The sequence below is a fragment of the Dermochelys coriacea genome, chromosome 2 (genome assembly GCF_009764565.3).
Source record: "Dermochelys coriacea isolate rDerCor1 chromosome 2, rDerCor1.pri.v4, whole genome shotgun sequence".
Classification (NCBI taxonomy): Eukaryota; Metazoa; Chordata; order Testudines; family Dermochelyidae; genus Dermochelys; species Dermochelys coriacea.
Window position 1 is genome coordinate 235,382,460 of NC_050069.1, and position 15,003 is coordinate 235,397,462.

Consider the following 15,003-nt stretch of genomic DNA (forward strand, 5'->3'; position numbering starts at 1 on the left):
ACAACTTTAAAGATAGAAAAGAAGATATATTATTACATTTTCAATGTTCTTTCCACAGTCTTGATAAATGTTAAACTAATCATAAAATTGTGCCTGCCCCTGAAGAGTGTATTAGTACTACAACCAGATCAACAGTATATTATCCAACCAGTGACTCTTTAGTTATCATCAGATTCTGCTCATTTACATACTACACCAAGCTAGGAAAATGTTTGAGTCATAGATTCATAGATACTAAGGTCAGAAGGGACCATTCTGATCATCTAGTCCGACCTCCTGCACAGCGCAGGCCACAGAATCTCACCCACCCACTCCTACAAAACACCTCACCTATGTCTGAGCTACTAAAGTCCTTAAATCATGGTTTAAAGACTTCAAGGAGCAGAGAAGCCTCCCTCAAGTCACTATGTAGTAATATTGTATCTATAAAATATCTATACCCTTAATATTTCCTTATATAGTTTTCAAAATTATAGACATGAGCTATTTCTATGAATATGGTCAATATTATAATACCACTATACCTTTTCTTTAGAATTTGGAATTTCTTTGCCCAGCTTCGGTTAATTTGTTCAACTTCATTTTTAAGACTGAAATAAAAAAACCCACAAAATGTTAAAATATTTATAAAGTTAAATGAATGTCTTAAAAATTCTGGCCAATACCTTTGTATGTGTTGCTTCTCTTGACCTTCAGATATCTTCAGCTTCTCAATTTCAGCAAGTAATGCTCTTTTTTCTGCTTCCTTCTCAGGTGCAAAATATATTGCAAAAAGTTAAGTAATGTATTATTTATTTTCTATGCTTAATGTGCAAAAAAATACAAAGTTTTACTCTTGGTATTGACACTTCTAGTTTTGGCTGTTACGGTAGGGAAACTAGATGTTTAAAGGAATTAATAACCATAGTACAAAACCTTTTAACTCTAGTCATTGTTTCAAAGCCAACCCAGGTCTGGAGTGACTGACAATCATTACAATTTCACAGCTTTTTGGAGGGCTATATAATAAAGATGGCAGCACAGACAAGTAAAGCTTAACTTTTGTCATGTATATCATATTTGTCTAAGGCCAATCCTACCGATATCAATGGCAAAATTTCTAGTGTCTTGAATGGAAGCAGGATCATAAATTTTATTATAAATTCCTATGGGCAAGGACCCTGCCTTTTGGCAGAGAGCGTGCAGTCTAGTGATTAGGACATAGAACTGAATTCATGGTTCTCAGCTCTGTTACTGATTCTTTGTGTAACTTGGATCTTAGTCCTTCTGTGCCTCATTTTTTCCATCTGTAGTACAAATATAATCATACTTCTCTCACGGGAGATTAATGGATGTCTGTAAAGTGGTGCAAAATCCTTAAATGAAAGTCACTATAGAAATGAAAATTATTATTTTTACCATAGTAACTAAAAGGTTTAACAAGCAATGGTTCTGAATAGTCCATAGACTGGTATCAAAGGACAAGAAATCTACATAAAATATTTACAGAGAATTTGTTGGATTTTAATAATAAAAACAACACCTTATAACTAGGACTCTTCTTCTGTTGCTGCTTGTGATATCCCTTTTGTGATTCTCTGCTCTCATGAGGTGCTGTAATTTCACTTCCACTTTTCACTGTCTCCTTCATTTTTTTTGTATCTTTTTCTTGCAATGATGGAATCTGACAATCAAAGAATCAGTGGTGATTACCTACACTAGGAAAAACAGTTTTACTTTTATGGTCATTTTAATCCACAGGAGTTAAGAAAACAAGTTAGGAAAATGACATTGTAGCATAATCATTACTTCAGCTACTGTACTTCAAATAAGGACAATACCACCAGATGTTTCAAAATAATAAAATATGCCCAAATTAAGTCACCTCAATGGTTCCACTCTCCCACACACTTAGCAAAATTTCATATATATTAGTATTATATCTGCAAATTAAACATTATACTAAGTGTAAATCTGGCAAAACAAAGGCTATATTGTTTTAAAAAAATTCTAAGGGGCTAAATTCATCCCCGTTATATCTCTATTGAAGTCTACACTAGAGACGAATCTGGTCCACTGACTATATTATCTGTCCTATTTCAACTGAACTTTCAACTTTGCTGAAGCATATTGTATTGAATGCTGGCCCTCTCCACTTAAAGCCAGCCATTTGTTTTGTCAGCTGCTGATACATTCCACTTTCTCTGGAGGATTATGTGACCAGTTCACTGATAGGGGAAAACACCAGACAGTTAAAGGATAGTTGGAGGTGAAGATACATTGCAGTATCAGACCTTTTTAAATAAAGACAAGCAGTTTAATCCACATCCTGTGAAAACTGCAAATTAAATTCATTGTAAAGATTAATTATAATATTATAAAAATGACAGCATACCAGTCACAGGCCCTAATTCTCACCCACATTGATTTTACACTGGTGTAACTCCCTTAATTTCAATGAAGCTACACTGGGGAAAATGAAAATCTGTGACAGGAGAATCGGGCTTACTGTAACTATATACACATTGGGCAGATCTTGGGACATGCTATAGTGGTGTAAGGCAGTTATAAAGCCATTAGATTTGCTCCCCCTCCCCAGAGGTTTTCTACAGATGAATCCTCATCATTTGGAGTAAAGCCATTGTAAAAGCTCCTACAGCAATTCCCTTCACAGCTGCTGCACTGGGAAGGCATGGCTGGGAAAAAAGGGGCATAGCCAGAGAATTTCCATATCCTGATAATCTCCGGTTACCAGAAGGGCACCTTGTGGAACTGTTGGGCATTGTAGAATTCCAGCTCATTATGGCACTCAAAGAACTGAAGCACACCAACAACTATCATGGGGGAAAAGAAAGGCAAAAACATAGATAAAGTTTACATGCAGTACCAAAGGACACAACTTGCTAGGAAGTTCTGACCTTATAAATTACTTGAACTTCACACAGTTCTCTTTTAAAGTGATCTATTCCCTCCTTTCCCATATTTTAATTCATAACTACCTATCCTATGTGCTCATTTATCCCTTCAGATGTTTTGATGTTATCTCTCCTGATTAGAGCTTGCAGACACGTGGGATTTTCGGTTCACAGGAAATTTCGCTTTTTTGAAATTTAGTTTTGTTCTGAATCAGAATTATTCAAAACAAATTTAAACATTTCCTGTGAACTAGAAATCCTGAAAAATATCTTTTTGGAAACAATGACTCATAGTCTTTCCAATAGAAAGTCTGTTCCCTGCACCTAGAGTGACCAGATAGCAAGGGTAATAGGCACCTATATAAGAAAAATAACGGGACTATCCCTATAAAATCAGGACATCTGGTCACCCTACCTGTACCTTAACACCTGCTGAGTAAAACTGATATTACAGTCAGTTTCATGGCTGCTTGCCCAAGAGTTGGAAGCCCTGGACTTCTTGCCCAGGGCAGTCCACAAAGCAGGGATGCCCGGGAACTACAGATCCTGGGAGCTTATTCCAGGACTTCCAGGGTCCTAGATCCATAGCAGGAAGCATGTAAGTCCTTAGATCCCCAGATCAACTTGGGCTCTCAGCACTTCCTGACTCCCTTTTGCAGGGTTGGGAGCTGAGTCCATGTTAAAGTCGGAGCTCGCATGCCTCCCAAGTTCCATGGCATGGAGTCTGGAAGCTCTGGCGTGGCTGCCTGCTACGGAGTTGCAGACCCTGGAAGACTGGGATTTCTGGCCTTGAGGCTGCCTCAGAGCCACAGATCCTGGAAGATCTAGCAGCTTGATGAGTTGACAGGGTTTCATGAAGGTTCCATCATAACCCAGCCTTTGATTCACCAAAAATTAATCAAACCCAAGATGTTACTGCAAAACATTTTGGGTTGAACAAACTGGCATTTTCCAATGATACTCTGTTTCATCGGAAAATTTATGACCAACTCTACTCCTGACCTTATTTGTCCACTTAAGTCTTTACCTTCAAGTCTCTGCATCACAGCCACTCTCCTTTTGGCCAAAGATGATTGCAGTGAACCTCTCTGAAACATGTGAAAACTAATACTAAACTGGTCAGAAGTATGAGTTTTGAATGGTGTGTGAAATCCCTTCCCCTCTCCAAGGATCCTTCTGGATGACTAAAGAATAATGGTAATTCTGGAAGGAATCTTGGCCAATCCAGTTGGGCCAAAAAGGTGATGATTGCATTGTTGGAACTCAAGGGTACAGACTGCTGCTTGGAAAATTCAAACTGTATTTAACAACATTTAACTTTAAATACATCTGACAGAAATAAGAAAGAAATTATGTTGCATTACAGACAAGACTGACAATTATTCTAAGAAGCACTGGCATTTAATGCAACCATTTGCAATATTATTGCCTTCTCATTTAGTTTCCCAAAAGTCATACATTTATAATTATTTATTATTTTCAGACACATCCCTCATTCCAAAAAGACTAGCTAAATGTTATGCACACCTTAGTGAGGCTGAAACTAATACAAGTTTCTGCTCCCCTACTGATAGATTCAAATAAACATTGGCTAGGGGTTTGGAAGTTCTAAATGACCATCTTGCCATTATCTTCTTCATTCTACTCAGTTAGCGTGGCCCAAAAGCTCTCAGGTGCCTTCAAGGTGTTGTTTTTTATTTATGCTCAGAGAAGGATTAGTGATGGCATATCCCTTAACCATAAGTCATTTCAATATTCTCCACTGGGAGCTCTCAACAACCACACTTGGCACATGTCTGGTCTTTGGACAGCCTAGGCACATAACCATCTTATGATAACATGATACTTGCTCACAAGCGGGTCAGACTCTTGCTTGAGGGCATTAGGATCCAGGCAATATTGGTTTATATGAACACTACAAGGGCCATAAGTTTTATGGGAAATCCTTTCTCTGTATCAACAGTGAAATATTGGAAGCAATACATTTGTCTATTTATATGAACCTTTATGTAGTTAGAATTGTGAGGGCATATTGCTTCACATGTATAAAACTGTTTTCAGAAATACCAGATTTTATTAAAACATGTTTATTTTGATATCTGTTTTTCATCTGTGCTCCTTCAGTATTTAGTGGAGAAAGTCATTCATAGCTATCAGTTTAGCATAGTTACAATATCTCAGTACTGTAGACAATATATGGAGACACTGAACCTTCCTCTAAAGCTTGCTAATAAAGTCCATCTTCTCCTGGAAATCTAAATGCCCACTGACAAGGGTCACAAGATTTAACTCCAATAAGGGAATTTGACTTATCAAACAAAACAAAAAACAAAAAAAATTCCTGCTCTCCCACAACAGGATGGTATAAGAACACTGAATATCAACCTGCTGGTTACTATCACACTCCTGTTTCAGGAAAGAAATTTCATATATTTCAGGTAAATATTCACAAACCCCACAACCTTTAGCAACTGAAGTGTGACCAAAGGTATTGTAAAGTTCAGTAATTGAAGTTTTACACAGACAGAGAGACAGATAGACATCACTCTTGTTCTACTTATTGCAGCAATAAACCTAGCTTTTAGGTATTAGCTGTAACCTACAAGAAGATGGGAAGAAGAAAATACAAGAAAGAGCATGCTGCAACCCGAGTTTTCTTGTAACAGAAAAGAAACTATTATTATTAATAACTCTGAATTATTATAGCACTAAGGAACCCTAGTCTTGACCAGCACTCAATTGTGCTAGGTGCTGTACAAACACTGAACAAGACAGTCTCTGCCCCAAAGGGCTTACAAAACTTGGATCATTTTCCTCCTAAAAAAGGAAGGCTTTAAACATGACTTGTTCTGTTTACACTAGTTGCAAAATCCTGTTTAAAACTGTTGGTTAAAAAGTATTAGCTTTTAAAACATGACCAGTTTTCAGTCTAGAGATGCTCTCCAATCCTTTAAAAGATTCAAAGCTTTCACTGCTGCCTGAACAGCCGCCAGGGCTAGAAGATAGTTGGCAGTGTCTTCAACTATATCCTGTATGTCAGAAAGCTCTAGAGGAACAGGTCTACTTTTTAACTTACATAAAATAGTACCATAAATATCAGCACTAGTGATCTGGGTTGGAGTCTCCCCATCTGAGAATTTATTCTGGCCAACATTTTTAAACCTGGGTTCCTAAAATTTAGAAACTTAAATGTGGATTTAGGATCCTAATGCAGTCATGGAGTTTAAGGCCACAAGGGACCACCAGATCATCTAGTCTGACATTCTGCATATTGCAGGCCACCCACACCACCTAGCACCCACACGTTAGCCCAACAACTAAAATTAAACTTAAGTCTGACAGCCCACAGAAGACTAGACTATTATGTGCCACAAACAGAGAATAGGAGGGACTGAGGTACACCGATGTCCAAGGCCCTCACAAATGGCAGGGAAATAATTAAGTGAGATATACCCCAATAATTGTGGCAAAGGACCAAAACCCGTCATAATAAAAGTGGCCCGATCTTCAGGCATGTTATGTACCTACAGCTTCAACTGACTTCCAATATGTTAAGTATCAAAAATGGCTCTGTGATAAATTCAGGTGAGATCACACATAGAATATGCATTCATTTCTTATCTCTTTAGGATCAGCAAGATCTTACAAACATGAGGGAATAAAGCAAATAGAAACAAAAAAATGTATGAAGGAGGTATTGAGGGAAATAATTTATCAGGAAGGATTAAAAGCTAAAAATTACATGGCTACAGGGCTATAGGATACTAGTGTACAATACTTGAAGAGTACAAACATGAAGGAGGTTGGGCAACTATTCAGGGCAGTATTAGGGTGTAACTAGGAGTTATGGGATGAAAAGGAAAATTTTGGCTGAATAGAAGGAAATTTTACTGACAGTGAGAAGCATTAGGCTGTGAAATAGTCTCTCAGGGGAATAGGAGGAAGCCCCACTGCTGAAGACATTTATTCTACTCTGTTCAGTTTCTTGTGTCATACCCATCACCATGTTTCTGAGTATAAGTTCTGTCCTAAATGGACAAAACATTAGAAAATATTCTGGAGGGAAAAAACTTGCATTAGCAAGGAAGATGAATGATCTAATAAGTCTTTCCATCTCTAACTTATGCTTCCATAATAATGCTATTTCTTATATTCATTACCAGTTAGTGCAGTACATGATTTTCAGTAATAGTAATTAGCCTAGAAGGTGTCACTGTAACACAGGTATCCTATTATTTTCAGTATCTTCCTCAATAACAAAGCAGATTTTCTTGTGTAAATATAATCCCTATATATACACACATAAATCTTTAGAAAACCTCTTAAATGAATGCAGGTGTCCAGCGCTCTATCTACAGAACAAATTACTCATCAAAATCGGTGTTACAATATAAACACTGAGCAAAATGTGAGCTAACATTGTGTGTGTTTAACATTAATTGTAGTCTGTTTTCTTTAAATTTATTGAATGTACTATAGTGTATACCCTCTACCCCACCTCAAAAACTAACCAAACAGAAAATCTCAGATACTGCTGCTTACTGTTTTATTCATGAAAGGGCAGACTGCATCTTGAATGTAGTGGCCTGGGAGCAGTTAAGAGCCTCTCTGATATATGAGGCCAGCGAGGAGGGGTCAGGGCCATGGACCTGCCTTCTTCTTGGCCTATGGGCTTGTTCAGTGAAGTGCAGAGACGGTAACTGCTCAGCCCTTGTGTGGAGTGTATGGGGGTGGAGAATTCATGCATCCTCCCTTCAGTCACGCAAGGGTCACTTACAATACAGTCCTAAGTGGGTCAATTTTTAATTCAGTACATTCAAATTTGGGGTTCTTACTCTGTTCTGAATCATGATAGCCAGATGAAGAGCTACAGGAATTCATTAATATGTAATCAGCAGGAATACAGCCTGAGAACTAATGGAAACATGGTGGAATGAATACAACTCTAGAACAGGGGCGGCTCCAGCCTCTTCCTGGTGAGGGCGCTGAGGTGGGCTAGACAGAAAATTGCAGGGATGGGCTGCGGTATACATCTTGTGGGCACACATGCTTTTTTACCCCCAAACAATACGCACTTAAATGTGTTTTATCTATGTTATCCTCAAAAGGAGAATAAAAATATAGACTGACAGATCGGTTTTAAACTTCATCTATGGCAACTCACTGGAGCAACATTTATTCACAGAAAATCAATAGGAAAAAAACCTAAGCCAATAAATAAATAAACAAACTTATAATACTAATAATAACAACAATAATAATAAATAAATGCAAACTTATGGAAAAAATTACTGGTTAAATAATACTAATAGCTAATTACTTTAAATGGGAGAATGTACTGTATTACATTTTAAAATTAGCCATTTTCACACAGCAAAGTAGGATATTTAGAAGATTTGGAGACTCAGAGTCATAATACAACAACTCACACTGCAGTCACTCAGGAGCAGGGGGGCCTCTGTGTAAGAGAGGCTTAACTGAGCACAGGTACTGTAGGAGGCCTTACCCGGACACCATCTGGTCTGTCCTTAGCAGCAGCTCAAGGAGGCAGTCAGTGGGAAGAGGGATGGATGCTGGGTCTATCTGGCTCCTGAGCCCCAGCCAGTTTGCAAACCTAATCATCGTTAGCCTGGGCCCGAGGATGTGCAGCTTCAGCAGTCATGTGGCAGGGAGCCACACACTGGGGATGTGAACCAGGCAAGGAGGAAGCGGGGCACCATTTCAGATTTTGGTGGTGGGGAGGGGCACCTTTAACTGTGATTCCAGGGGCTACTTAGGCACCTAAAAACTCTAAGTTTTTTGCAGATAATAACTATGAAATTAGCTGATAGGAGCACTGTATCTAATTCCTATATAAAGAAAGAAAATATATATACATGTAAACACTAATTAAGGCCATATTTTAAGTGTATATATAAGTTTAGAACAATCAGGAGATAATACAGCAAGATATTCCCAATCCCAAACCTTGAGGTAACAATTCTGGAGCCTTAACACAGATATCAGAAACACAAGTTTGATACTTTGAATACTATCTTTAGTAAAGATAAATAAAAATAAATAAAATCTGCTTAAAATCTGCTAACTTTCTCTAACAGACACACTCTGTATTACTGCCATTATCTGCTTTATTTTAGTCAACTGTTTTTCACTTCTCTAAAAATGTATTTTCTTAATTTTAATATACGTGATGAAGTTTTTTTTCCTCTTATTAAGAACAGGAATTTATTTTTCTACTTATTTTGGCATTTATGTTTACCGATCACAATCATGTACGTGACTCACTAACATTTTACTCCATCATTACTGTTAGTATCAGACTTAGAACCATATTTATTTTCATACAAATTTTAAGTTATTTTACAGATATAATTAAAAATACAATTTGAAAATAAGCAACCTTAATCGGGACAGTGTCTAGAGACTTATGTGTTTAGCTAATGTTGGTTTTTTTAAACTGGAACTGCTAAGGCGAGTGCAAGCTAAATTTACATTCTAGAAGAACTGACTGTACCATTATAAATAATGATTGACAAAGCACAATACAGTAATAAAAGTAATAATGATAATTGACAAAAGCAATAATGATAAATTACTCCAGCCAGGATAGGTTAGGCATTTTAGTACTCACTACTCAAAGAATTAAAAGAGAGAAATAAAATTTAGGGCTGTCAAGCATTTAAAATAATTACAATTCATCACAAGATTAAAAAAATTAATCACAATTAATTGTGCAATTAATTGCTCTGTTAAACAATAACAGAATACCATTTATTTAAATATTTTTGGATAGTTTCTACATTTTCAAATATATTGATTTAAATTACAACACAATACAAAGTGTACAGTGCTCACTGTATATTTATTTGTTATTACAAATATTTGCATTGTAAAAAACAAAAGAAATAGTATTTTTCAATTCACCTAATATGAGTACTGAAGTGCAATCTCTTTATCATTAAAGTTAAACTTACAAATGTAGAATTATGTACAAGAAATAACTGCATTCAAAAATAAAACAAACTAAAACTTTAGAGCCTATGAGTCCACTCAGTCCTACTTCTTGTTCAGCCAATTTTTATTACAAATATTTGCACTGTAAAAATGATAAACAAAAGAAATAGTATTTTTCAATTCACCTCTTACAAGTACTGTAGTGTAATCTCTTTATTGCGAAAGTGCAATTTACAAATATAGTTTTTTTTTGTTATGTAACTCCACTCCAAAACAAAACAATGTAAAACTTTAGAGCCTACAAGTCTACTCAGTCCTACTTCTTATTAAGCCAATCGCTAAGACAAACAAGTTTGTTTACATTTACAGGAGATAATGTTGCCTGCTTCTTGTTTACAATGTCACCTGAAAGTGAGAACAGGAATTCATGTGGCACTGTTGTAGCTGGCGTCACAAGATATTTATGTGCCAGATGTGCTAAAGATTCATATGTCCCTTCATGCTTCATCCACCATTCCAGAGGACATGAGTCCATGCTGATGACGGGTTTTGCTCGATAACAATCCAAAGCAGTGCGGACTGACGCATGTTCATTTTTATCATCTGAGTCAGATGCCACCAGCAGAAGGCTGATTTTCTTTTTTGGTGGTTTGGGTTCTGTAGTTTCCACATCGGAGTGCTCTTTTTAGACTTCTAAAACCATACGCATACCTCGTCCCTCTCAGATTTTGGAAGGCACTTCAGATTCTTAAACCTTGGGTCGAGTGCTGTAGCTATCTTTAGAAATCTCACATTAGTACCTTCTTTGTGTTTTGTCAAATCTGCGGTGAAGGTGTTCTTAAAACAAACAACATGTGCTGGGTCATCACCGGAGACTTCTATAAGATGAAATATATGGCAAAATGTGGGTAAAACACAGCACAGGGGACATACAATTCTCTCCAAGGAATTCAGTCACAAATTTAAGTACCACATTATTTTTTTAACGAGTGTCATCAGCATGGAAGCATGTCCTCTGGAATGGTGGCCGAAGCATGAAGCGGCACACAAATGTTTAGCATATCTGGCACGTAAATACGTTGCAATGCCAGCTACAAAAGTCCCATGAGAACGCCTGTTCTCACTTTCAGGTGACACTATAATAAGAAGAGGGCAGAATTATCTCCTGTAAATGTAAACAAATTTGTTTGTCTTAGTGACTGGCTGAATAAGGAGTAGGACTGAGTAAACTTATAGATGCTAAAGTTTTACATTGTTTTGTTTTGGAGTGCAGTTACATAACAAAAAAATCTACTTGTATGAGGTGAATTGAAAAATACCATCATTTTTACAGTGCAAATATTTGTAATAAAAATAATAATATAAAGTCAGCACTGTACACTTTTTATTCCGTGTTGTAATTGAAATAAATATATTTGAAAATGTAGAAAAACATCCAAAATATTTTAAAATTTCAATTGGTATTCTATTTTTTAACAGCGTGATTAAAACTGCAATTAATCACAATTATTTTTTTAATTGCAATTAATTTTTTAGAGTTAACTGCGATTAATTGACAGCCCAGATAAAATTATGAAATGCACAGACCAAACACAAAACTATAAAATGGTACTATAATCCTTAACCAACTATGAAAGAATAAAAATACAGAGAATATATGTGCATTGCGCATTTCAACAGAAAGTACCAAGAAGTAACAAACAACAACAGTAATTAAATACATAATAAATAAAATAATAATAATTATAATAATACAAGTGTGTGCGACAGAAAGTGTGTGTGTTGGGGGGAGTGTGAGGGAGAATGCGTGTGTATGTGTGTGTGTGCTGGGGAGTGTGTGAGGAAGACTGTGTGTGTATGACACAGACTGTGTTTGTGGGAGTGTGTGTGTGTGAGAGAGAGAGAGAGTGTGTATGTGTGTGTGTGTTTCGGGGAGTCTAGTGAAAGAGAAGTTGGGGCAAGTATGTGAGAGAAACTGTGTTTGTGCATGAGAGTGTGTGTGTGTTAGGGGTGTGTATGGGATACAGTGTATGTATGTGTGAGAGAGAGTGTCTGTTGGGGGAATATGTGTGTGACACTGTGTGTGTTGGGAGAATGTACATGTGAGACAGTGTGTGTGTGGGGGGGATACTGTGTGTATGTGTGACAGAATGTGTGTGTATTGGGGGAGTGTGTGTATAAGACTGCGTGTGTGCCTGAGTGTGTCAGCGTGATGTCTCTGTAAGCTGAGCACTCAGGAACCTGAACGCTTGTTCAGTACAGCAGGAGCTGCAGCTCCCACTCCTGAATCAGAAGAACCTGCATAGACAGGCTTCATGTCCCCCACACCAGCTGAGACTCATTTTGACGCAGCCACCTCAAGCATCAGGCAAGCTCCCCCCGTGCCCTGCCAGCCATAGATCAACTTCCCGAAGAAGGGGAGACTGATTTGGCGGCAGAAGCTGGGTGGCAAGAGAGCAGCAGCTACTGGCCGGGTGCCCAGATCTGGGAGGGGTGGCTACATAGGGGCTAAGACAAATTTTGAAGTGGCTACAACCACCACAAGCCCTGCCCCTGCTCTAGAAATAAAGCAAATAGTAGATGAGGTGGTGGAACCGCATTACATTTGTCAACAACACACAACCAGGATAAAAGAAGGCAGAGCAGAAACATGGAGAGACAAAACACTAAGTATACAACTAGAAAGAACAGATAGAACAAAGGGCTCCTTGGTAGAGGCTGCTGCAGCCCATCAAACCTGGGCAAAGAGTAATGAAAATAGGCCTGATGGTACTAGGGGAATGATTGTAATAATGAGCTCTTTCAACTATCTTGACATAGGCTGGATGTTCCCACACAGTAGGGTCTTAGCAATGATTCCATAGATAATGCTTTTTTAAACACAAAAATTAATAGGCAAATTCAGAACAAACTTAACTTTAGTGAACTATGGGGAAATACGAAATGAACTGAGAGAAAACTACACACTTCAGAGGACCACTGATGACAACAGAATATTTGACATTATATGGGACTAAAGGGAAACTGAAATGGTCATTTTAAAAGGTTCTAATTTTAACAGGATGAAAGATGAGATCTTAAAGTGCAGTTCTATTCACCAATGTCACTTTTCATAAAAGTGAGGATTACGGTGAGCAAGTAGAAAGCCTTGATTTTTTTTAAATATTATTTTTAAACATTTCAGACCCCCCCCCGCCATAATTGGTCATCTTTTTTTTTTTTTTTTTTTTTTGAAGCCTGAAGCTCGGCTCCTACTCAGACAAGCCAGGACGATACTGGAAAAGGTTTGCTGGTATAGCTATACCAATATACTGGCAAATCCTCCTAGTGTAGCTGCAGCTTACACTGGCAAACGAGTGGTTTTATTGATAGAGCTTAAAGCAGTTCCCCAATGAAGATACACTGTTCTGGCAGATGCACTTGTTTGCCAGTATAACTGTATCAATGGTAGGGCTTCTGGCAATACAAAACTGTCCCATACACAAAAACCCCCCACAATACTACTACACCAGCAAAGCTTCTTATGTAGGCCTGGCCTTAGATTTGTACATCATCATCAGGACACAGGTCCAGCAGAGGCTGGAAGCTTGGTCAGTCTGGGGATAGAGGGAGAAATGCTCCCATCCCAAAAATATGGTGTAGGAGAGGGGCAAGAAAGGGAGTGTGCTGGAGAGTTTAGCAGGCCTATTACTACAAACCTAGACCTGAGTGATGAGCTTTCTACCGTCTCTCACAGTTGTCTGTAGAGTTAAGTGTCCTCCACTGTGATCCCCTCTAGCAGCCTTTCGATCTGCCTCTATGGCCTTGTCTACACTACAGGGGGAGATCGATCTAAGTTACGCAACGTCAGCTACATGAATAATGTAGCTGAAGTCAACATACTTAGATCTACTTACTGTGGGGTACACACTATGCTATGTCAAAGGGAGATGCTCTCCCATCGACTCCCCTTGCACTTCTCATTCAGGTGGAGTACAGGAGTTGACAGGAGGGCCATCTGCGGTCGATTTAGCGGGTCTTCACTAGGCCTGCTAAATCGACCGCCAATGTATCGATTGCCACACATCGATCCACTGATAAGTGTAGAGAAGCCCTAAGAGGGAGGAGAGAGGAGACAAGATCAATAAATCCCCATGCCCAGAGCAGGAAATTTACTCACTCCATCCTGGAAAGAGAAGTCCTAGGCAAGAGAACTCACAGACCATACTATACATAAAAAGAAAAGGAGTACTTGTGGCACCTTAGAGACTAACAAATTTATTTGAGCATAAGCTTTCGTGAGCTACAGCTCACTTGCATCTGATGAAGTGAGCTGTATCTCACGAAAGCTTATGCTCAAATAAATTTGTTAGTCTCTAAGGTGTCACAAGTACTCCTTTTCTTTTTGTGGATACAGACTAACAAAGCTGCTACTCTGAAACGTACTACACATGATGCTTCTGAACACAGACCTGCAAAGGGCCAGATACTGCATTCATAGCACATGCAAAATTCCCATTGACTTCAACCCTCAGTGATTTCAGTGGTAGTTTTGAATTCACAAGGAATGCAGTATCAGATTCAAAGTTTTTTTTCAAGAAGGCAGCAATGATTTTGTGGGAAAGTATAAAAGGATACTCTTAGGTATAGATGGCCAGACTTTGGAGGTGATTTTTGCATTGGTATTGGAAATTAGGAGTTGGATTTTAAACCTATGGCATGGCTGACCATTACCTCCAGTATGTTGGGGCTCATCTCCCATATCAGGATGAGAAACTTCTTTTAATGGTCAACCCCTGGAGATTAATGGAACTAGAAAAGTTCCAGAGAGCTCTGAGGAAAAAATCTTGCTGCTCCAACAGAACATGCTCTTGATGATGTGGTAGGCATTATAATAATCTTTTTTCCTCCACCATTGGTGGGGTGGTCCTTTGCCATCATCTTCATTCTCAGAGGTCACCATGAGTTTATAGATGACAAATGAAGTGAAAGGAAAGATGGCTGGTGCACTTGGGGTGGATATGCTGTGGTTGATTGGTTGCAGCATAAAGATTTTTAAATGTCTACTTTGACTGTGGGGGGGGGGGGTAAGAGAGGTTGCGGCAAAGAAAAAGTTTCTTCCTCTAACATAGCATATGTAAAATCTCAGTCAGCAGATTTGCTTTGGGTGGTCGAC

The 15,003-nt window shown here is 38.2% G+C and overlaps 1 protein-coding gene across 6 annotated transcripts in view; it reads right to left on the reverse strand.

Moving 5' to 3' along the window:
* The window catches only part of C2H10orf67 (chromosome 2 C10orf67 homolog), a 168,865-nt gene that overhangs the window by 45,301 nt on the left and 108,561 nt on the right, over window positions 1-15,003 (reverse strand). For 4 of the 6 annotated variants that reach the window (XM_043509453.1, XM_043509452.1, XM_043509449.1 and 1 more), the window contains 2 exons: window positions 1,523-1,663; window positions 525-745 (listed from right to left, as the gene is read on the reverse strand). In XM_043509453.1, the coding sequence (XP_043365388.1) occupies window positions 525-745; window positions 1,523-1,663 (362 nt within the window). The remainder of the gene's footprint in view (window positions 1-524; window positions 746-1,522; window positions 1,664-15,003) is intronic. The other 2 variants (XM_038391160.2, XM_043509451.1) reach the window with 2 other exon arrangements.